The 24880-nt window shown below is 41.6% G+C and overlaps 1 protein-coding gene across 3 annotated transcripts in view; it reads right to left on the bottom strand.

Annotated features, from left to right (window-relative positions):
* Positions 1-24144, bottom strand: part of EIF2B2 (eukaryotic translation initiation factor 2B subunit beta) — a 26329-nt gene extending 2185 nt beyond the window's left edge. The window contains exons 1-8 of one of the 3 annotated variants that reach the window (XM_037026771.2): positions 23901-24143; positions 23661-23781; positions 23354-23502; positions 22313-22476; positions 21580-21675; positions 20834-20971; positions 19719-19785; positions 18018-18603 (exon numbers count right to left, since the gene is read on the bottom strand). In XM_037026771.2, coding sequence (XP_036882666.1) covers positions 18464-18603; positions 19719-19785; positions 20834-20971; positions 21580-21675; positions 22313-22476; positions 23354-23502; positions 23661-23781; positions 23901-24063 — 1038 coding nt within the window. In that variant the 5' untranslated portion in view covers positions 24064-24143 and the 3' untranslated portion in view covers positions 18018-18463. Of the gene's footprint in view, positions 1-18017; positions 18604-19718; positions 19786-20833; positions 20972-21579; positions 21676-22312; positions 22477-23353; positions 23503-23660; positions 23782-23900 lie in introns of those variants that run through there. The other 2 variants (XM_017663871.3, XM_037026724.2) reach the window with 2 other exon arrangements.
* Between the last annotated feature and the right edge of the window lie 736 nt (positions 24145-24880).

Here is a 24880-nt window from a genome sequence, read left to right on the forward strand (position 1 = left end):
TGCTCCCTTTGTGCGGGTAACCGGCACAGGCAGTGGAGAAGGGCAAGGTGACCAGCAAGCAGGAAGGGACTTTGCTCTCCCAGCTGAAATATGCACCACTTTCCAGCAATCGCTTCTATCACCATGAAAAGGTAGAAGAACCTGGTCCAGTCCAAAATCACTCAACACCAGAGAGGGGGCCTGGTGAGATAGATATAACCAACCAATACTCCTGAAAAAGAATTCAAAATAAAAGTCATAAACATGCTGAAGGAGCTGCTGAGAAATATGCAAGAGCTAAGGGATGAAGTCAGGAGATAGATAACAGAAATTAAACAATCAATGGACTTAAGAGCAGACTGGATGAGGTGCAAGAGACTGGTAATGGAATAGAAATCAGAGAACAGGAATACAGAGAAACTGAGGCAGAGAGAGAAAAGGATCTTTAGGAACGAAAGAATATTAACAGAACTGTGTGCCCAATCCAAACAGAACAATATTTGTATTATAGGGGTACCAGAAGAGAGAAAAAGGGATAGAAAGTGTCTTTACAGAAAAAATTGCTGAAAACTTCCCCAAGCTGGGGAAGGAAATAGTCTCTCAGACCATGGAAGCCCACAGAACTCCCAACACAAGGGACCCAAGGAGGACAACACCAATAATAGGACGACATATAATAATTAAAATGGCAAAGGTCAAAGACAAGGACAGGGTATCAAAGGCAGCCAGAGAGAGAAAAAAGATCACCTACAAAGGAAAACCCATCAGGCTATCATCAGACTTCTTAACAGAAACCTTGCAGGCCAGAAGAGAATGGCATGATATATTTAATGCAATGAAACAGAAGGGCCTTGAACCAAGAATACTGTATCCAGCAAGATTATCATTTAAATTTGAAGGAGGGATTAAACAATTTCCAGATATGCAAAAGTTGAGGGAATTTGCCTCCCACAAACCACCACTACAGGGTATTTTAATGGAACTACTCTGGATGGAAGTACTCCTAAGGCTAAGTAGATGTCACCAGAGAAAATAAAATCACAGCAAAGAAAGTAAACAAACCAAATACTAACTAAAGGCAAAACATAAAATCAGCTATCCACAAAAGCAGTCAAGGGAAACAAAAGAGTACAGAATAAAACACCTAACATATAGTGGAGGAGGAAGACTAAGAAGGGAGAGAGATAAGAAACACTGTGTTTATAATAGTGTAATAAGTGAGTTAAAGTTAGACGGTTAGATAGTAAAGAAGTTACCCTTGAACCTTTGGTAACCACAAATCCAAAGCCTGCAAATGCAATAAGTACATATCTATCAATAATCATCCTAAATGTAAATGGACTGAATGCACCAATCAAAAGACACAGAGTAACAAAATGGATAAAAAAAGTGAGACCCGTCTATATGCTGCTTACAAGAGACTCACCTCAGACCCAAAGACATACCCAGACTGCAAGTGAAGGGATGGAACAAGATATTTCATGCAAACAATAGGGAGAGAAAAGCAGGTGTTGCAGTACTTGTATCAGACAAAATAGACTTCAAAACAAAGAAAGCAACAAGAGATAAAGAAGGACATTACATAATGATACAGGGTTCAGTCCAACAAGAGGATATAACCATTATAAATATCTATGCACCCAATACAGGTTCACTTACATATGTGAAACAAATACTAACACAACTAAAGGAGGAAACAGAATGCAAAGCATTCATTTTAGGAGACTTCAACACACCACTCACTCCAAAGGACAGATCAACCACACAGAAAATAAGTAAGGACACAGGCACTGAACAACACATTAGAATAGATGGACCTAACAGACATCTACAGAACTCTACACCCAAAAGCAGCAGGATACAGATTCTTCTCTAGGGCACATGGAACATTTTCCAGAATGGACCATATATAGGCCACAAAAAGAGCCTCAGTAAATTCAGAGAGATTGAAATTGTACCAACCAACTTCTCAGATCACAAGGGTATAAAACTAGAAATAAATTGTACAAAGAAAACAAAAAGGCTCACAAACACAGAGGCTTAACAACATGCTCCTAAATAATCAATGGATCAATGACCAACTTAAAACAGACATCAAGCAATATATGGAGAAAAAAACAGCACAATGCCCCAACTTTTGTGGGACACAGCAAAGGCAGTGCTAAAAGGAAAGTATAGCAATCCAGGCCTATTTAAAGAAGGAAGAACAATCCCAAATGCACAGTCTAAAGTCACAATTATTGAAATGAGAAAGAACAAATGAGGCCCAAAGTCAGCAGAAGGAGGTACATAATAAAGATCAGAGAAGAAATAAATAAAATTGAGAAGAATAAAGCAATAGAAAAAAAAATCAATGAAACCAAGAGCTGGTTCTTTCAGAAAATAAACAAAATAGATAAACTCCTTCCAGACTTAAGAGAAAAAGAGAATCTGTACACACCAACAGAATCAGAAATGAGAAAAATCACGATGAACACCACAGAAATACTAAGAATTAGAGAATACTATGAAAATCTATGTGCTAACAACCTGAATAACCTAGAAGAAATGGACAACTTCCTAGAAATATACAACCTTCCAAGACCGACCACGGAAGAAACAAAATCTAAACAGACCAATTACCAGCAAAGAAATTGAATCGGTAATCAAAAACTTACCCAAGAACAAAACTTCTGGGCCAAATGGATTCACTGCTGAATTTTATCAGACATTTAGAGAAGACATAATGCCCATTCTCCTAAAAGTTTTCCAAAAAATAGAAGAGGAAGTAATACTCCCAAACTCATTCTATGAAGCCGACATCACCCTAATACCAAAACCAGGCAAACACCCCACCAAAAAAGAAAACTACAGACCAATATCCCTGATGAATGTAGATGCAAAAATACTCAACAAAATATTAGCAAACCGAATTCAAAAATAGATCAAAAGGATCAAACACCATGACCAAGTGGGATTCATCTCAGGGATGGAAGGATAGTACAATATTCAAAAACCCATCAACATCATCGACCACATCAACAAAAAGAAGGACAAAAACCACATGATCATCTCCATAGAGGCTGAAAACGCATTTGACAGAATTCAACATCCATTCATGATAAAAACTCTCAACAAAATGGGTATAGAGGGCAAATACCTCAACATAATAAAGGCCATAACAAACCCACAGCCAACATCATACTTAACAGTGAGAAGCTGAAAGCTTTTCACCTAAGATCGGGAACAAGACAGGGATATCCACTCATAGTGGATTTTCAACATAGTACTGGAGGTCCTAGCCATGGCAATCAGACAAAACAAAGAAATAAAGGGCATCAAGATTGGTAAGGAAGAGTCAAACTGTCACTGTTTGCAGATGACATGATATTGTACATAAAAAACCCTGAAGACTCCACTCCAAAACTACTAGAACTAATATCTGAATTCAGCAAAGTTGCAGGATATAAAATTAATACACAGAAATCTGTTGCATTCCTATACACTAATGATGAACTAGCAGAAAGAGAAATAAGGAAAACAATTCCATTCACAATTGCATCAAAAAGAATAAAATACCTAGGAGTAAACCTAACCAAGGAAGTGAAAGACCTATACCCTGAAAACTACAAGACACTCTTAAGAGAAATTAAAGAGGACACTTCCTCTTGGCTAGGAAGAATTAATATTGCCAAAATGGCCATCCTGCCTAAAGCAATCAACAGATTCAATGCAATCCCTATGAAGATACCAACAGCATTCTTCAATGAGCTGGAACAAATTGTTTTAAAATTCATATGGAAACACAAAAGACCCTGAATAGCCAAAGCAATCCTGAGAAGGAAGAATAAAGCAGGGGGATCACGCTTCCCAACTTCAAGCTGTACTACAAAGCCACAGTAATCAAGATAATTTGGTACAGGCACAAGAATAGCCACAGACCAGTGGAACAGAATAGAGAGTCCAGGTATTAACCCAAACATATGGTCAATTAATATACAATAAAGGAGCCAAGGACATACACTGGGGAAATGACAGCCTCTTCAACAGCTGGTGTTGGCAAAACTGGACAGCTACATGTAAGACGATGAGACTGGATCATTGTCTAACCCCTTACACAAAAGTAAATTCAAAATGGATCAAATACCTAAATGTAAGCCATTGAATCATAAAACTCAGAAAAAATATATAGGCAAAAATCTCTTGGACATACACATGAGCAACTTCTTCATGAACATATCTCCCAGGCAAGGGAAACAAAAGCAAAAATGAACAAGTGGGACTATATCAAGCTGAAAAGCTTCTGTACAGCAAAGGACACCATCAATAGAACAAAAAGGCATCCCACAGTGTGGGAGAATATATTCATAAATGACAGATCCGATAATGGGTTGACATCCAAAATATATAAAGAGCTCACACACCTCAACAAACAAAAAGCAAATAATCCAATTAAAAAATGGGCAGAGGATCTGAATAGACACTTTTCAAAAGAAGAAACTCAGATGGCCAACAGACACATGAAAAGATGCTCCACATCGCTAATCATCAGAGAAATGCAAATTAAAACCACAATGCGATATCACCTCACACCAGTAAGGATGGCCAGCATTGAAAAGACTAAGAACAACAAATGCTGGCAAGGATGCAGAGAAAGGGGAACCCTCCTATGCTGCTGGTGGGAATGTAAGCTAGTTCAACCATTGTGGAAAGCAATATGGAGGTTCCTCAAAAAACTAAAACTAGAAATACCATTTGACCCAGGAATTCCACTCTTAGGAATTTACTGTAAGAATGCAGCAGCTCAGTTTGAAAAAGACATATGCACCCCTATGTTTATCACAGCACTATTTATGATAGCCAAGATACGGAAGCAACCTAAGTGTCCATCAGTAGATGAATGGATAAAGAAGATGTGGTACATATACACTATGGAATACTACTCAGCCATAAGAAGAAAACAAATCCTACCATTTGCAACAACATGGATGAAGCTAGAGGGTATTATGCTCAGTGAAATAAGCCAGGCAGATTAAGACAAGTATCAAATGATTTCATTCATCTGTGGAGTTTAAGAACAAAGCAAAAACTGAAGAAACAAAACAGCAGCAGAATCACAGAACCCAAGAATGGACTAACAGTTACCAAAGGGAAAGGGACTGGGGAGGGAGGGTGGGGAGAGATAAGGGAGAAAAGGGGCATTACGATTAGCACACATAATGTAGGGGGGTGCACAGTGAAGGCAGTACAACATAGAGAAGTAGTGATTCTATAGCATCTTACTATGCTGATGGACAGTGACTGTAATGGGGTATATGGGGGGAACTTAATAATGGGGGGAGTCTAGTAACTATGTTGTTCATGTAATTGTACATTAATGATACAAAAAAAAAAACTCAGAGACTGAGATTGTTCATATCCCAAACTAGTAAAGTGGTGCAAGTACCAGGAGTTTCATTAATTAATTTATTTATTGAACTGTCATTGATATACAATCTTACATTGGTTTCAAATATACAACACAGTGGTTGAACAGTTATCCATATTATTAAGTCTTCACCCCCTCTAGTGTGGTTACTATCTATCAAAATAGTAAAATGTTATTACAGAATTACTGACTATATTCTCTAAGCTTGTTTTTTAAATATTTTTTGTGCTTTATAAAGTATCTCTCTTTGTATGAAAGCAATTTTCATGTCAAAATGCAGCATTTATTCTTTCACCTTAACCAGATATGTTCTCTACATTTTTCAGGAGATGGGTTCTTTTGGTCTCTTTCAGATGCTATCTTGGTTTTATTAGAGTATGTCTGTCTAATGGCCTCATGATTTTATTAGGGACAAGGACTGATTTTTCTGCAAATGCTTTTTATGCTACTATTAATCTGCATTTCTCCCAACTTTCTAGATGACTTGATTTCTGGTTAGTAAGTCTCAATAGACTAAAGTTGTATAAAAAGACAAGGAAAAGAAAAAGCTGGCAACATTTACTGCAACTGGGAAGCTTTACTATGAGAAAGATGTTGCAGTGAGAATTTCCACTTTTGTATTTCTTGACTAGCCTGCTCAAGTTGGCCTTTGTATCAATGGAATGATGTTTCCCCTTTTTTAACCCAGGGAACAAATTTGTGCTCATGGAAGAAAAGTTCATTTGCCAGCAGCCCTGCAGTGAATCTTACAGGAGCAATGAAGTATTGCATTCATTAGTGTGTGCCTCAGAGAAGGTTCAGGGAGCCTTCACTGGTTTTCAAGAGGATCCTTGTAGAATTATATAATTGGAACCCTGAAGAATAGGCACCACTGTCTAAAAATGGCCTTTATTCTTCTAAATACATATAAATGGTTTCATAGACCGGAAGACAACATGACCTTAGAAAGGAGGGTGTTTTCAAGGGATCTGCAGGGTTGTCAGGGGCTCTGCCATGGCCTCGGGACCTCTGCCTCCACTCTCCAGAGCTACAGGAAGGCCAGCTGTCCTGGGAGCTTTCAAAATCCTTTTTAGGTCAGATCAATTTATGGGATTAAAAAAAGTGTTAAAATACCTCTTATATTAGGATGATGGGGTACAATTTCAAAAGGATTTGCTATAATCCCAAACCAGGTTTTTTGATAATAGCAGATTAGAAAAAGTTCTCCATAAATTACATAAATCAATCCTCCTGGCTTCCCTAACTCAAGCAATGTAAGAGAGAATTACTCTTTTTCAGTAATATATAAACTCAGTAGCATGCATCAGCATAAAACCAACCTATCAGCCAAAAAATCTAACATTATTTTTCTTTCCTGTTAGGGTTTTGTTTTGCTCTGTTTTGTTTTTAACTCAGGTGCCATGAGAATAGCTACATTCAGTCTTCTAATACATGACAGTAATCATTAACACCATCTATATGATGCCTTAAGATTTACAAAATAATTTTTGCATACCTTATCTTATTTGAATTTCTTGGCCACCCATGAGGTAAGGTGGTATTTTTCTCACCGTCCTACAAAGGGGGAAACTAAGGCCAAAAAAATACTGCTTTGTCTAAGATCACACAGCTAGTAAGTAGTAAAGGTGAGAGAGGTATTCACAAGAATAAAAGTTATCATTTATTAAGGGATTACTACATATGGAGTGCTTTGTATACATTACTTCTAATCCTTACACAACAATCCTTCTAGGAAGCCACTACCTTTCTTTCAGTGAAACTACAAAGGCTCAGAGATGTTAACTGGGTCTCAGCACCTAGCTATGTCTCAGCACCCAGCTAAGAATGCCAGAATTCAGACCCAGGTCTGTGTGACTTGACATTGCACACTCCTTCCCACTATTACATCATGTAACCTACTTTATATATTTTTAACTGACTAGGGATTTAATCGGTTTGTAAACTTAGTGGGTCAATTTTTTTAGATACTGGTTGGTCGAGGCTTCACTAACTTCAGAGTCAAGATTTGAAAGATAAGATGTGCAGGAAAGCTATTCTTAAGAGTTCCTTTTTCAGTAACATCCTTCACAATTTTGTTGAGAAATAAAAGATGTGTGTGCCTTCAGGAATCTTAGTTTTAGTCAGGGAGATAAGAAAGCTGGTGATAGATTATGATAACTTTCCTCTAGGTTTAGGGAACACTGAGTTACAGCTACATCTTTATTATTGAGATAAGAGGAGATGATAATTCTGTCAGAATTAAGACTATAGATGGCAATGGAGCTAGCATCAGAAAAGCTTAGAGTATAGGCTAAAAGCAAGGGGACAGATTGGGCAGGGGACCAGGACAAGGTCCACAACTTAGGTGGGGATCTGGAACCCCATGAGTAGTTGAGTATGGAGAGGTTCCAGCTCTTGGATGTCAGATCAAGGCAAAGGACAGACCCAGATGAACAGCTGGGATCTGGACCTAACAGTGAAAAAAAAAAAAAGCCAGCCAAAGCAGAGGTAGGGTAGGAGGGTCCAAGGCCAAGTTCTAAAGATGTGGTGGTGGCTGAGGAGGCCATGACAAGGGAGAAGAACAGCCCAGTGGGAGAAGAGGCAAGGGAGAAGATGCAGCCCAGTGGTTCCTCAAAAGCACTGACAACCAAGCTCATGTGAAGCCTCAGGCAGGAGCTGATACTGGCCTGTCTGAATGAAGGCAAGAGCAATTTCTGGCACAGAGAACCGGACTCTCCCTGTACATTTTCCACCTGAAGTACCACACAATCCATCAAAACCCTTTATAAAAGCAGACTAACGAGGTGGAGCCAAGACGGTGGCGTGAGTAGTTCAGTGGAAATCTCCTCCCAAAAACATATATATTTATGAAAATACAATAAATACAGCTATTCCTAAAAGAGACACCAGTGGATACAGTACAACAGCCAGAATACATCTACATCTAATGAGAACTCAACATCACACAAGGGGGTAAGATACAAGCCATGGCCAGGCGGGACCTGAACGACCCCCACCCCAGAACCCAGTGGGAAGAAAGGAGTCAGAACGGGGAGGGAGTGAAAGCCCAGGACTGCTAAACAACCAGCTCTAGAAATCCGCACCCAGAATGCAGACACAAGGTGCACGGGGTGCTGGATATTAGAGAAACGGAAAAGCAAAACCTGCAGGCAGGTCCCTGCAACCAGCGCCCCTGAGACAAAAGAAAAGCGAGTGCTTTTTGCAAGTCTTAAAGAGACAGGGACCCCACAACTGGAGAAAGTCATCCTGGCACACTTAGCCAGCAGCTGGGAATCCCAGGGAACTTTAGGCGCCCTAACCCCCTGGGCGGCAGCGCAGCTCTGAAGCCCCTCACAGCACTAAAAGGCCTGCCGGTCGTTCCTCCGTTGGCGCGGACCCCGACACACCGGCCCAGGAGTGGGAGAGTGGCAGCGCGCACCAGAGGCAGTGGCACCGGAGGGGACTGGGAGCGGCCCGCATGCGCCAGCAGCACCAGAGGGGACCAGGAGCAGCTTGTGTGAGCCCGCTGCGGTGGCGACCAAGTAGCCCACGCGCGCCGGTGGTACTGGTGCCAGAGGTCCATGCGTGCCAGCGGTGGCAGCACCAGAGGGGCACGGGAGAGGCCTGCGTGTACCTGCAACGGTGCCACAGGGAGCAGCCGCGCTCCCAGAAGCCAACTGGAATCCTAGCCCGACACACAGTCGCCCAGGCCAGACCCAAAGGCCGCTGCTGGCACACAGCTGCCCAGAAGGGGCGCTGCTATTGCGGAGGAGCACACCTGGCATGCCTGCCATTCCCCACAGGGCTCTGCGCTGCTCTGACGGAGACCCCGCCCACAGGAGCTTAGGGGATTAACCCGGTGGCTGTTCCAGGAGTGCGGGTAGCTGACACAGGTAGCAGAGAAGGGCAAGGCATCCAGCAAGCAGGAAAAGACTTTCTTCTCCCAGCTGACACATCCGCAACCTGCCTAGAGCCACTGCTATCACCATGAAAAGGCAGAAAAAGTTAGTCCACTCCAAAATAGTCCAGACAACCCCTGAGAGAGGATCTGCAGAGACGGACCTAACCAGTTTCCCTGAAAAAGAATTCAAAATAAAAATCATAAACATGCTGATGGAGCAGCAGAGAAATATACAAGAGCTAAGGGATGATGTCCGGAGGGAGATTACAGAAATGAAACAATCTCCGGAAGGATTAATAAACAGAATGGATAAGGTGCAAGAGGCCAATGATGGAATAGAAACCAGAGAACAGGAACGCATAGAAGCTGACACAGAGAGAGATAAAAGGATCTCCAGGAATGAAACAATATTAAGAGAACTGTGTGACCAATCCAAAAGGAACAATATCCATATTACAGGGGTACCAGAAGAAGAAGAGAGAGAAAAAGGGATAGAAAGTGTCTCTGAAGAAATAATTGCTGAGAACTTCCCCAAACTGGGGGAGGAAATAGTTGCTCAGACTACGGAAGCACACAGAACTCCCAACAGAAGAGACCCAAAGAGGACAACACCAAGACACATAATAATTAAAATGGCAAAGATCAAGGACAAGGACAGAGTATTAAAGGCAGCCAGAGAGAGAAAAAGGTCACCTACAAAGGAAAACCCATCAGGCTATCATCAGACTTCTCAACAGAAACCTTACAGGACAGAAGAGAATGGCATGATATATTTAATGCAATGAAACAGAAGGGCCTTGAACCAAGGATACTGTATCCAGCACGACTGTCATTTAAATATGAAGGAGGGATTAAACAATTCCAAGACAAGCAAAAGTTGAGGGAATTTGCCTCCCACAAACCACCTCTGCAGGGTATTTTAGAGGGACTGCTCTAGATGGGAGCACTCCTGAAAAGAGCACAGAACAAAACACCCAACATATGAAGAACAGAGGAAGAGGAATAAGAAGGGAGAGAAAGAAAGAATCATCAGACTGTGTTTATAATAGCTCAATAAGTGAGTTAAGTTAGACAGTAAGGTAGTAAAGAAGCTAACCTTGAACCTTTGGTAACCACAAATCTAAAGCCTGCAATGGCAATAATTACATATCTTTCAATAATGACCCTAAATGTAAATGGACTGAATGCACCAATCAAAAGACACAGAGTAATAGAATGGATAAAAAAGCAAGACCCATCTCTATGCTGCTTATAAGAGACTCACCTCAAACCCAAAGACATGCACAGATTAAAAGTCAAGGGATGGAAAAAGATAGTTCATGCAAATAACAGGGAGAAAAAAGCAGGTGCTGCAATACTAGTATCAGACAAAACAGACTTCAAAACAAAGAAAGTAACAAGAGATAAAGAAGGATATTACATAATGATAAAGGGCTCAGTCCAACAAGAGGATATAACCATTATAAACACATATGCACCCAATACAGGAGCACCAACATATGTGAAACAAATACTAACAGAACTAAAGGAGGGAATAGAATACAATGCATTCATTTTGGGAGACTTTAACACACCACTCACTCCAAAGGACAGATCCACCAGACAGAAAATAAGTAAGGACACAGAGGCACTGAACAACACACTAAAACAGATGGACCTAATAGACATCTATAGAACTCTACATCCAAAAGCAACAGGATACACATTCTTCTCAAGTGCACATGGAACATTCTCCAGAATAGACCACATACTAGGCCACAAAAAGAGCCTCAGTAAACTCCAAAAGATTGAAATTCTACCAACCAACTTTTCAGACCACAAAGGCAAAAACTAGAAATAAATTGTACAAAGAAAGCAAACAGGCTCACAAACACATGGAGGCTTAACAACATGCTCCTAAATAATCAATGGATCAACGAACAAATTAAAATGGAGATCCAGCAATATATGGAAACAAATGACAACAAAGCCCCAATTTCTGTGGGATGCAGCAAAAGCAGTCTTAAGAGGAAAGTATATAGCAATCGAGGCATATTTAAAGAAGGAAGAACAATCCCAAATGAATAGTCTAATGTCACAATTATCAAAATTGGAAAAAGAAGAACAAATGAGGCCTAAGGTCAGCAGACGGAGGGACATAATAAAGATCAGAGAAGAAATAAATAAAATTGAGAAGAATAAAACAATAGAAAAAAATCAATGAAACCAAGAGCTGGTTCTTCAAGAAAATAAAATAGACAAGCCTCTAGCCAGACTTAAGAGAAAAAGAGAGTCAACACACATCAACAGAATCAGAAACGAGAAAGGAAAAATCATGACGGACCCCACAGAAATACAAAGAATTATTAGAGACTACTATGAAAACCTATATGCTAACAAGTTGGAAAATGTAGGAGAAATGGACAACTTCCTAGAAATATACAACCTTCCAAGACTGACCACAGAAGAAACAGAAAATCTAAACAGACCAATTACCAGCAAAGAAATTGAATCGGTAATCAAAAACTTACCCAAGAACAAAACTTCTGGGCCAAATGAATTCACTGCTGAATTTTATCAGACATTTAGAGAAGACATAATGCCCATTCTCCTTAAAGTTTTCCAAAAAATAGAAGAGGAAGTAATACTCCCAAACTCATTCTATGAAGCCAACATCACCCTAATACCAAAACCAGGCAAACACCCCACCAAAAAAGAAAACTACAGACCAATATCCCTGATGAACATAGATGCAAAAATACTCAACAAAATATTAGCAAACCGAATTCAAAAATACATCAAAAGGATCATACACCATGACCAAGTGGGATTCATCCCAGGGATGCAAGGATGGTACAACATTTGAAAATCCATCAACATCATCCACCATGTCAACAAAAAAGAAGGACAAAAAACACATGATCATCTCCATAGATGCTGAAAAAGCATTTGACAAAATTCAACATCCATTCATGATAAAAACTCTAAACAAAATGGGCATAGAGGGCAAGTACCTGAACATAATAAAGGCCATATATGACAAACCCACAGCCAACACCATACTTAACAGCGAGAGGCTGAAAGCTTTTCCTCTGAGATTGGGAACAAGACAGAGATGCCCACTCTTCCCACTGTTATTCAACATAGTACTGGAGGTCCTAGCCACAGCAATTAGACAAAACAAAGAAATACAAGGCATCCGGATTGGTAAAGAAGAAGTCAAACTGTTACTATTTGCAGATGACATGATATTGTATATAAAAAACCCTAAAGACTCCACTCCAAAACTACTAGAACTAATATCGGAATTCAGCAAAGTTGCAGGATACAAAATTAAAACACAGAAATCTGTGGTTTTCCTATACACTCACAATGAACTAATAGAAAGAGAAATCAGGAAAACAATTCCATTCACAATAGCATCAAAAATAATAAAATACCTAGGAATAAACCTAACCAAGGAAGTGAAAGACCTATACCCTGAAAACTACAAGACACTCTTAAGAGAAATTGAAGAGGACACTAACAAATGGAAATTCATCCCATGCTCCTGGCTAGAAAGAATTAATATCGTCAAAATGGCCATCCTGCCCAAAGCAATATACAGATTTGATGCAATCCCTATCAAATTACCAACAGCATTCTTCAATGAACTGGAACAAATAGTTCAAAAATTCATATGGAACCACCAAAGACCCCAAATAGCCAAAGCAATCCTGAGAAGGAAGAATAAAGTGGGGCAGATCTTGCTCCCCAACTTCAAGCTCTACTACAAAGCCACAGTAATCAAGACAATTTGGTACTGGCACAAGAACAGAGCCACAGACCAGTGGAAGAGAAGAGAGACTCCAAACATTAACCCAAACATATATGGTCAATTAATATATGATAAAGGACCCATGGACATACAATGGGGAAATGACAGTCTCTTCAACAGATGGTGCTGGCAAAACTGGACAGCTACATGTAAGTGAATGAAACTGCTTCACTGTCTCATACACAAAAGTAAATTCAAAATGGATCAAAGACCTGAATGTAAGTCATGAAATCATAAAACTTTTAGAAAAGAACATAGGCAAAAATCTCATGGACATAAACATGAGTAACTTCTTCATGAACATATCTCCCCGGGCAAGGGAAACAAAAGCAAAAACGAACAAGTGGGACTATAACAAGCTGAAAAGCTTCTGTACAGCAAAGGACACCATCAATAGAACAAAAAGGCATCCCACAGTGTGGGAGAATATATTCATAAATGACAGATCCGATAATGGGTTGACATCCAAAATATATAAAGAGCTCACACACCTCAACAAACAAAAAGCAAATAATCCAATTAAAAAATGGGCAGAGGATCTGAATAGACACTTTTCAAAAGAAGAAACTCAGATGGCCAACAGACACATGAAAAGATGCTCCACATCGCTAATCATCAGAGAAATGCAAATTAAAACCACAATGTGATATCACCTCACAGCAGTAAGGATGGCCAGCATCGAAAAGACTAAGAACAACAAATGCTGGAGATGATGCGGAGAAAGGGGAACCCTCCTACACTGCTGGTGGGAATGTAAGCTAGTTCAACCATTGTGCAAAGCAGTATGGAAGTTCCTCAAAATGCTTAAAATAGAAATACCATTTGACCCAGGAATTCCACTTCTAGGAATTTACCCTAAGAATGCAGCAGCCCAGTTTGAAAAAGACATATGCACACCGATGTTTATCACAGCACTATTTACAATAGCCAAGAAACAGAAGCAACCTAAATGTCCATCAGTAGATGAATGGATAAAGAAGATGTGGTACATATACACAATGGAATATTATTCAGCCATAAGAAGAAAACAAATCCTTCCGCTTGCGACAACATGGATGGAGCTAGAGGGTATTATGCTCAGTGAAATAAGCCAGGTGGAGAAAGACAAGTATCAAATGATTTCACTCGTATGTGGAGTATAAGAGCAAAGAAAAACCAAAGGAACAAAACAGCAGCAGAATCACAGAACCCACGAATGGACTAACAGTTACCAAAGGGAAAGGGAATGGGGAGGATGGGTGGGAAGGGAGGGATAAGGGTGAGAAAAAGAAAGGGGGCATTACAATTAGCATGTATATTGTGGAGGGGTTGGGCTCAAATACAAGGAGTGATTCTACAGCATCTTACTATGCAGATGGACAGTGACTGTGAAGGGGTATGAGGGGGGAACTTGGTGAAGGGGGCGGCCTAGTAAACATAATGTTCTTCATGTAATTGTAGATAAATGATGCCAAAATTAAAAAAATAAGAAATATAAAAAAATAAAAAATAAAGCAGACTAACAAGGAGAACTGACTGGTATGTTTGCCACTGTGTATTATGCCTACTTTCACCCTTTCTCAGCTGAAGTTGCTCAGCAACAATGAGATGGCAAAAAGGTAGCTCAGAAGAGAGGAAAAGAAGTCTAAGAAGCCAAAACTCTGGATAATCTGCACTAAATAAACCCTTCCTTCTAGCCTTCCATTTATTCATTATTCAGTAATTATTTATTGAGTTCTGTCTAAATGTATCAGAAGTTTGGGGGGATATAAAGAAAAAAGGGGTTCTTTTGTGGCTTAGGATTTTTGAAACCCTTGGATCATTTTCACCACCTGCCCGTTTATTATAGAGCATACAGTCCTACCCAGAAACATCTGATAAAGTCCAGGCAACTGAACCGAAGCCACAGGAATCTGAGTGTCCACATACTGGAATCTATCAAGTCAGTAAGCTAGCGTGACTCAAGTAGCAGTCTCAAGAAGCTAGATTTGGCCTAACTTTACCCTTACAACTTGCCTGACTAAACAGCTTGCTTTTATTTACTTCAAAAGTAAGGAGTATCCAATCACAGCCCCAAAAAAAGGTGATGTGGAGTTAGCTATACTGTTAGTTTATCATTTTTCAAGATATGTCATCACCTCTCTTTGATACTAATCAACTGCAGAATCTTATGTATAAATTACGAATTTTAGGAATCTTGTCAAGTTTTTAAGTAGCTTCCTTCTACTCTAGACAGATCTTAATTCTAAATATAACATGCCTGAAAAAAACACTACTGAAAGGCTCCTTCTCTTCAGCACAGTGTGTAATATAAACATCAAGCCGTCACTGTTTCCAGTGCAGTTAGGCTCAAACGCTGCCCTCCATTCTGTGAGTGTTGTAAAGACTGAAAGCTTTGACTGTAGCTCTTTATTAATAATGATTGCTTAGCCATTGCACAAAAACCTGGAACAGCTGTTCCCTGAAAGAATAATTCAAAGCAAAGTAGGCTGGATAAAAAAACACTTCCAACCACATTTCAAAAAGCTCCTTTGTGTCAACTAGATGCATGTCTGCACAGGGAGTTTTGTGAGTACAGGTGGATAGCATGGGGCCTTTACTATAATTACATAATTACCTGGTACTACCTTTATGGCAAAACAGCTCTGATGCACTGAGTTCTATGTAAGTGGTATAGTCTTGTAGCTCAATGATGGAACTGTGTGAATGGGGGCTTTCATTAACCCAAAGATAATTGCTTTAAGAAATGGTTTTGAAGCACATCTGTGGTACTTATGATCCTATGGGTACATTTCTTTCTTTTGAGGTATCACTTTACAGTTAAGTTTTTCTTGGTATTTTTCAGAGACTTCTCTTCTGAGGCTAAATTAGGAATTTCTGTTCCTTATTTGAGTTCCAAGAATTGAGCCTTTCCTGCCCTCCGCCCAAACTAGAAGATATAAACCGTGGGAAAAAGTATCTTTACAAACTGTATTAAGTTATCTAACTTGGTTTATTTAGCATACTCATGAAGTCTTTTACATCCACGGAATCCTCTATTAAGTCTCTCCAAGCTACGACAGGTTTTTTTCTTAGTTTCTGAGTCCTGCCTGCAAAGGCAGGGGTGAGAAGCAGGCACAAAGGCTGATAGCTAGAAAGCTGACATGGAATGCCTCAGTTTCTCCCTGTTCAGATCAGGTTCTTTCTTTTCAATATTTCCTCCTCCTCAACAGCAAAAGAGAAAGTGGGAAACAGAAAAGTGAGGCATATAAATAGCTTTGTGTGATTTACTTAATGGAGGTCCTAAAGATTCCAAAGCATACATCCTAGTGCAGTTCTTCTGTTCTAGGCACTGTAAGAGTTGACCAGAAAGAAACAGAGCCTCTACCCTTGTAACCTTCATCCATCTCAGTTATGCCTGGGAAGAATGTGGGCGCTAATTTTAGACAGAGACTAAGATGCACAAAGGACAAGTATCAAAGCATTTTCGGAGCCAGAAACAGATTTAAGTTCCTTGACTCATTGCTGTTCTTACTGCAGACCACAGCTGTACCCAAGTGAGCTGCTGCTAGAACTAGTGGCTTCAGAGGAGCCAACTGCTCTAATTGGTGGCTCTAAGCCACTTCACTGAGAAAGCACGTGGTCTTAGATGCCTTAAGAAGTGACTGACAGCCTGAGGCCTGAGTGACTCAGGCTTTTCTGAGTCATGGAGCTTTTAGGTTGGTCTTTTAGCCTGACACTCTTCCATCTTCCTTTTTTCCTCTCCCAGGGAAGACAAGCGCCTGAAGACACAGATCTTTCTCAAGCAGGTATCAAAGAGTAGAGGACTTTCCCTCAGAGCCTTTTGGACCGCTAGCTCCAAATGTGGCAGACCATTTGGGTTACTTGGGGAAAGTTTTGAAAATGGAATTAAAGTAGTATATATGAAAAATGGAAACAATACTAAGTAAAATTAGATGTCCACCCACTCTTATTATTCTTCCAGACTTTTATCCTATACATGTAGACATTTTGTCTTGTTTTAATGAATTAAGAGTCGTACTATGCATATTGCCTTTTCTCAGCTTGTTTTTAATTAACAGACTATAAGATGGACTTCCTTACAAATCTATTCCATTCTTTTAACACAAGGGACACAAATCAAAGGTCTACAGGGGTTAGGTAACATTAGTGAGTTAAATGGACCTGGGAGGAACTGCAGAAAACAGAGTTTTCCATTTAATGGAGTCAGAAGTTACCCAACTACAGTCAACTGCTGCCATTTGGGAATGTGGGCCCAGAATTGCCAAATCTTGTTTTTAGGATAAGAAAGAAATATGAATTTAATGTAAAATCTCTGGATTTTTAAATATTAGTAATTAAATACTTGAACCAGTGAAAATGTGTTCAATCCAGACACCGCCCTCAAGTCACCTTTTTGAAACTTTCTATGGCAGTGTATACATTATTGTTTTAGTATGTCATACTTGTACTTAAAAACCTTTCTTGTTTTTAATTAATGGAATGCAAAATGCCATTGCTATACACTTTCATTGTGATAGTATGGCTACTACAGTAGATATTCTTGTTATATCTTTGTGTGCTTGTACAAATAATCTTAGAAGTGCAGGTTCAACACTGCCCTAGAAAAGGTTGTACCAATATACAATCCTTTGCACAGGACATGAGAGGGTCCTTTACTGGGGAACTTTAAACAGATTCCCAGGTGCCATTCGAGAGATCAGATGTAGTAGGCTTCTGATAGAGCACAAGATTGTGTATTTTTTAAGCTCCCAGATGATTCTGATGATCAAAGGTTTTGGAATCACTGTCTTAGATTATTAACAAATTGTTTGGGGCCATCTCCAGTGAATTATAAAGGAAACTAAATACTTTGATTTGCATTTGTTTTAGACTGTGTTACTTCTAATTACAGCCTCTGTGAAAACACAAAGGGCTCTTCTGCAGCTGCTGCATGAAGTTCAATCAGAGCAGAACAATAAATAAACCAACTCAGGGACCTTCAAACATCTTTTATTGGCACAGCCTAGGAAAAGGTGCGGTAGCCATTTCTGGGCAAAACCTGTATCCCAGCAAGGTAGTTAGAGTATTATCTAGCACACCACTGAACCACTGAACTACAAAGCTTAAGTTCCTGAAACAGACGCCCAGGTCACTAAGAGGCTCCAAAATCAATCGGTCAAGCCCTGCTGCTCTGTTAAGACTCTGTAACGCAAGAAACAGTCCTGGATGTACATCCTTGTTATGGGATGACTAAAAAAGGCAGGGACCAAACAGCATCAAGCTTTTTTTTACGTTGACTCCAGTTCATTCCCGCATTACAAGGAAGGTGTGTTTCAGCAGTAGTACTGAGGTCTCCTCCCCATTCTGCCTTTGCCTAAGCAGCTTCTGCTTAGAAGGGGTGGTCATAGGACATGATCCTCAGGATGGTAGAGTTCACTCATCAGGCGGTAGATGTAGGAAGGTGCATTCCCACCAATGTTGGAGATAAAGAGGGTAATGAGCTCTGGGGGCACGTAGTCAAACACAGGACAATGAATGCTGACCTTCTCCAGAATGTCGCCTGAAAGGTAATCACAAATGCTAAAGATAAAACTAAAGATTCTGCTCTAGTAATTAGAAGAGAGTCTAGGCTCAAAAACAAAGACATACTTGCTACCCCAAGGAAGGGAAGCTGCAGCAAAGTGAAACCAGAAGAGATGACTTCAGACCTTGATACTCTCTGCTTACAACTATCCAGCACCCTTAGAATAAAATTCAAACTCGGGATTGCAACCTCTGAAATCTGGCCCCTTCTCACAGCACTATACTAATGATATACACTAATTATAATCTGTTTCTAACTGGCTAAGCATGTACCTAAGTCAAGCCCTTTGCACTAATGCCTGGAAAATTCTTCCCTTGATCTTCAAAGGGCAGGCTACATTCAGGACTCAGCTGCAATGTCATCTCATTAAGACCCTTCCCCAAACTAAAGCAGTCTCTTCAGCACTTTCCATGACATCATCCTTCTTGGTTTTCTTCCTGAAACATCTCATGACCTGACATTTTCTTGTCTGTCTTTTGCAACACGGTATATGCTCTGTGTCTATCTGGCTTGTTCACTGTTACAACCCTAGTGCCTAGAATGGTGCTGACACATAGTGAGTACTCAACAGACATGTTTCTTTAAAGAATGCATGTTTGAATAAACGGATAAAGTTGTGCAACTTCCAAGAAGAATCAGCACACCAAGAGCCATGCTTTGCTCCCACATTAACTCTTGTGAGGCAGCAGGCTCACTGAGCAAAGCTGCTTCCTTCAGAAGTCAGAGAAGAGGACCTAACCCACACAGGCATCCAGGGCACAGGCAAGTTTTATAAGTAGGAACAGTTACAGCCTGCTTCCTCTGGCAGCCACATCATCAGAAAGACTCCTAGAGCAACTGAAACCAAGTACATTTTCCCACCAGGTTGCTGCCTGTGTCTCAAACAAAGTGCAAAGCTAATCCCGGTCATCTGACCCACAATGGCCCCAATAACTCAAATATATTAGTCTCAGAGCAAAATGAACATGGATTAGCACTCCAACTGCTAAAGAGAACAGTCCCCACAAGCAGTATCATAAAAAGGACAACCTGGCGGCACCCAGGCCCACTGACCCCCAAAACAAAAACAGAACGACCAAAACACGCACATGCACATACAAAACTTCTGTACCTTCTGTGAAAGGCAGAACTTCTTCAGGAGCCACAAACTTGTGAAACGAATCTTCTTCATTGGGGAACTGGAAAAGGAAAAAAAAAAGTAACAGGGACCCAGCAATTCCACTCCCAGGTATATTCCCAAGGTAAATAAAGAACGTATGTTCACACAGCAACTTGTACACAAATGCCAACAGAAGCATTACTCACAAAGCCAAAAGGTAGAACAACTCAAATGTCCATCAACAAATGAATGGATAAAGTGCATACACCCATACAATAGGGTATTATTCATAAAAAGAAAAAGAAACAAAGTACTGCGCTACAGCTCGGATGAACCTCGAAAGCATGATGCTAAGTGAAAGAAGTCAGATACAAAAGGGCATGTTGTATGATTCCATTTTTAAGAGATATTCAGTAAAGGCAAACCCAGAGACAAAAAGCCAGTTAGCGATTACTAGGAGACGGGGAGAGGGCGGAACTGGGAGTGATTACTTCACAAGCATGGAGTGTTTTCACAGGATGATGACAAAGTTTTTAAACTAGAGAAGTGGTAGTTGTGCAATGCTGTGAATGTAGTAAGCGCCACTGAACTGTATATTTTTAAATGGTTAATGGTATATTATGTGAATTTCAGCTCAACTGAAAAAAAATTGAGACCTTTAAATAGGCTATTTTCAAAGCAGATAGCTTCTATCACTAATGAAATGGCTTTTCACCTACTAACTGCTTGTAGTCAGGCTACAGAGGACAGTCCCTGGAACTATGACAAATCAACCAATTCTACATTCTTCATTTCTACTTGGCTTGGCATTTTCAGAAATGGTCAGGGTAACGGGGAGTAAATGAAGGTCCTTGCCCAACACTGTACTGTCCTGACCTTAAATGAAGGTCCTTGCCCAACACTGTACTGTCCTGACCTTACAATTTCATCTTTTTAAAGCTGAACAGGTTATCACTATCAATTGTTTCTGGTTCAAGACTTTGTGTCCTTTTCCAGTCTCCACTGGGTCTGATCTATAGCATAAACATAGATAAAAAGAAGCCCCATTGTGAGTAGGTTTAAGGCCCAGAGTTCAAGCCTGTACTTTGGCTTCCTTCTCTCTGTTGACTACAAACAGACCAACATACCTGTGGGGACAGCTTGAACATAGAAGCACAGACGATGAGCGGGGTGGAATGGTGTTTCGCTGCCAGTGCCAGAGTGTGAGTTCCTGTCACAGCTCTCAGGGCACCATTGGCCAGGATGGTCTTTGTGCCAATGATCACCTTGGGACAGGAAGAAAACCATGAGCCTTCTTGGAACAGAATGTTAAATGGGCCACTGGGCACAACAGGCTGCATGCTTAGTCCTCAGATTTGGCATCCTGAGGGGTCACACACCAGTAAAGGGTAAGGGATTCCAGACTCAGGACAAGTTCCAGCATAAGAGTGGGTTCCCAACGAAAGAATGAACATAGTACATGACAGGAAACGGCAGTATCTACTGCTCTTAGCCCTTTATTTTCTGAAAGTCTATATGCCATACCTCCTGAGAAGCTGGAAACCTTTCTATTTACCATTCACTACAGCCAAGCTCTGAGCAAAAGGTGGGGAGCACTCTACCAAATCCCTGGCAGCTGACATAGTCAGCTTAGCCCTACTTCATTCCTTTCAATGCTTGCACCAAAAAGAGGCAACTCCAAGTGAGGAATGATGATACGGATAAAGGGAGAAGAAATTTAGTTAATGGATTTAAAAAAGGCCAAAGGATGTATTTTCAAAATTTGCTAGAAGCTTTCTTCTTTGCTCATGGATACTAAAGGCAGGGATTGGGGGAGTGGGAATCAATGTAAGTATAATCTTCATGAATTCAACATAACTCCAAATATACACACCTTGTTGACTCTTGACATAACAGCAAAAATGGCAGCATCAGTCATGACAGTTGTCTCAATACCTACTTTGGCCAAATTGATTGCCATTTCATGACCCTGCAAGAGGAGAGAAAGGCTGATAGATGGGACAAAGAGTGACAGCATGAAAGACCTCTCAAACATAACTGAACTGGGGGATTCTGTGACACTGGGCATACCCAACACATAATTTCCTACAAGTAACTCATTTTTCTGCCTATGTATTCTGTGGTACACTGCAGGGAAGCCCAGGGGAAGCTAATAAATGTTTAATTCCTCACAGCATCACTAGAGCAGCCACAAAACTGGAAATATTACGTGCTTGCATAATCAGGTATATCTGACAAGACAGCTCCTGGCTCATTATTTTACAACATCCCACATCCTTACATATTTCCCTTTTTGGGACCTACTGTTTACCTAGGGAATGAATGAGGTCAGACCAAGCACCGGTCATCCCCAAAGTAATTTACCCTATTTTGATTCCTAAAAGTACCAATATTTATCTTTGCTTGGACCCAGCAGTTCACCCAACCTTCTTACACCCAAGTTTGAGGATTTTCACAGGATGAACAACTTGAAAATTCCCTTAATGTTTTCCTTTATCTTCTCAGTGTCTTGCTTATCAATTCAAAGTTGGCATAGAGCTCATCTACACCTCCTTTACTCCCTCCTCATTTTTAATTTTTCTTAGGAACTCCAGCAGTCCCCCTACCTGACAGAAAGGAGCACACTCTGCCACAATGACATGGAATTTCCTCTTTCGGGCAGCCTCTTTGAGGAAGGCCTCTACTGTTCGAGAGAAGCCAATGGTCATGATCACCTCATTGGAGTGGATGTGCTCCAGAGCCTGGGCTGCAATGTTCTCTGTTGTCCCTTCTGCAAGAACAGTCCATTTTACAAGGAAAATATGAAACTGCCATGCTACGGCATGGACATAACAGAGCATGGAAAGAGACATGGGCCCTATGCCCACCCACTAGACCCTGATAATGGACTTAATGTGAAATGTCACATTTTCTTAAAAGCCCTGCTCTGCTGGGACCTTCTACCTCCCAAGTTCTCAGCCTAACCTCTTTCCCAGCAGTACCCCTACTCATCCCCTTACATGCTACCATGACACTAGCTCCATACTGATTTTGACACAATGAATTCAGGCAAGAAATGGCCCAATTTGGGAAATCCTAAAGTGCTAAGAGTGAAGTAAACAAAGCTTCCCCCAAAAGAACTCCTCTGGAAGATGGCTACAACCCTTCCATCTGAGAGAGGGAGGCCACATAAGAAAAATGGGAGAATTTGGAGGCAGCAGGTCAGGGCACAGACAGGCCCAGCTTCCCCCCTTCCTCCTCTGACTGTAATGAATATCTGTAGGTCCCCTGGGTCACAAAGACAAGGCGGTTGGAGGCTGTGTGTGTGTGTGTGTGTGTGTATAGAAGTTCAAAAGGAAGTTTAATGAAGGAGGCTTTATCAGCTGTGGTTTTAGGGAATTCATCTTCTTTAAAATGAACAGAAAGCTCTTTCCTAATAGTCCCTGTGCACCGCGTGTTCCTTCCATAAAGGGCTGGTCTGCAAGGAAAGGTAGAAAGAGTTAACTACCTTCCTCCTGCCACTTGTTCCAACCCTTCCTAATCAGGAAGTAAGACAAACCTGTGAGAACTACAGGACCGGTTATCCCATCTCTGCTGATGAGCAACTTGCTTGGTCTTCTTTTCCCTCATTTGCCTGCAACCTGTCCTGTCCACTCAAGGACTCTTACCCAATTCCACAAGCAGCTCATTAATTGCCTCAATGATGTTGGACTGGAGTTGGGCATAAGGAAAACTGAAATCCTCGTTCAGGCCTCCGAATGTCAAGAGTTTGTGCAGGGACTCCTGCTGATCGCTCTCGTCGCAGCGTCCATGCAGTCTACGGAGGCAACAAGACCCAGAGGGGAAGGTGGGGAGGAGGTGTGGTCATTTAAGCCACAGGAGCTGCTCAGCTCCAATAAAGGCCCCAAAAAGGGGCAGGGGCCAGTGCAAAAGGCGTCACTGGGTCCAACGCAGGGCCCAGGACGTGGGCCTGACCTGCCATACTCCTCCCGGACGATCCGCAGCACTCTCCGCACCATGTTGCCCACGGTGGTCTCTGAGGGCTGCGCGGCCGTCATCCTCCGGCCCTCTCTGCGGATCAGCTCCATCAGCTCCCCTGCAGTTCAACGAGAGAGGGTGAGCGGAGCAAGCGCGAGGTGAGGCCTGGGCGACTTTCCGCTTGGGTATCAGGAACAGGTAGTGGGGTGGAAGGCGAAGAAGTCAGGCCTGCCCCACCTGCGTTGCTCCAGCGGTGGTCCGTGATGATCCGGCGTAGCAGCCCCAGGGTCTCCCGAGCCATGTCTTCCGAGCTGCGCCGCCCGCCGCCCCGCTTTAGCGCCTCCACGAAACTCTCGATGCTCTCGGCCAACTCCACACCCTCTGCCGCCGCTCCTGGCATCGCTACAGGAACCGCCTGGCCAGCGAAATCCACACCTGCGAGAGCTCGGGGTTTACACTTCCGGGGCGAGCGAGATCGGCTTCCGTTCTGAGAAAAAAAAAAACCCCTTTTAGGAGACGGCAGGCCACGCCCCTCGCTGACTCCCCGCCCTACTTCTTCTGCCTGAGCCAATCGGAGACTTGGAGCTCGAGTGGTTCAGTTACAGCCAGGTCTGTGCGCTCTCGGGGTGGGAGAACTGGCAGTGACTTCTGGGCTCCTCGGAAGCTCGGCGGAGGTGACCCGTGAGGCTTGAAAAGGGTGGCTAGTGCCGTTTCTGTGGAAACTCTGTCTCTGAGCCCTTCCCCACGATCCGACCCTACTTTGGATAAGTTGCGGCGCTCCTTCTCGGTCTCCCCTGTTTGGTGACCTCCCAGTCTCCTGACAGAAATGTTCAAGAGAGAACTTCCAGGGCCGCTGCCCCTTGGGCAGATGCCCCATTACAGTGCTGTTACATTGCACGGTACTGGTTCCTTTGCGCCTGCGTGAAATAGATTCAGCTCCCTGACGGTAGAGACGATGGTCTTTTTTGCCTTTGCATTCCCAACGCCTAGCACTTAATATAAAAACAAGAATCAGGGATGAGAGCGAATACTAACCAATTAGGAGATTCATAGTGGGAGCTAATATGAGCAAATATGATGTCCTTACATATGGACACACTACAAAAGCTCGAGAGTATAATGCAATACCAAGAGCTACCATTTACTAAAGCTTACTAGGTATTGGGCACTGTGTGAATCGCCTTATCTAATGCAAGTCTATGAGGTAGGTCCTCTTA

Source organism: Manis javanica, chromosome 8 (genome assembly GCF_040802235.1).
Source record: "Manis javanica isolate MJ-LG chromosome 8, MJ_LKY, whole genome shotgun sequence".
Classification (NCBI taxonomy): domain Eukaryota; kingdom Metazoa; phylum Chordata; class Mammalia; order Pholidota; family Manidae; genus Manis; species Manis javanica.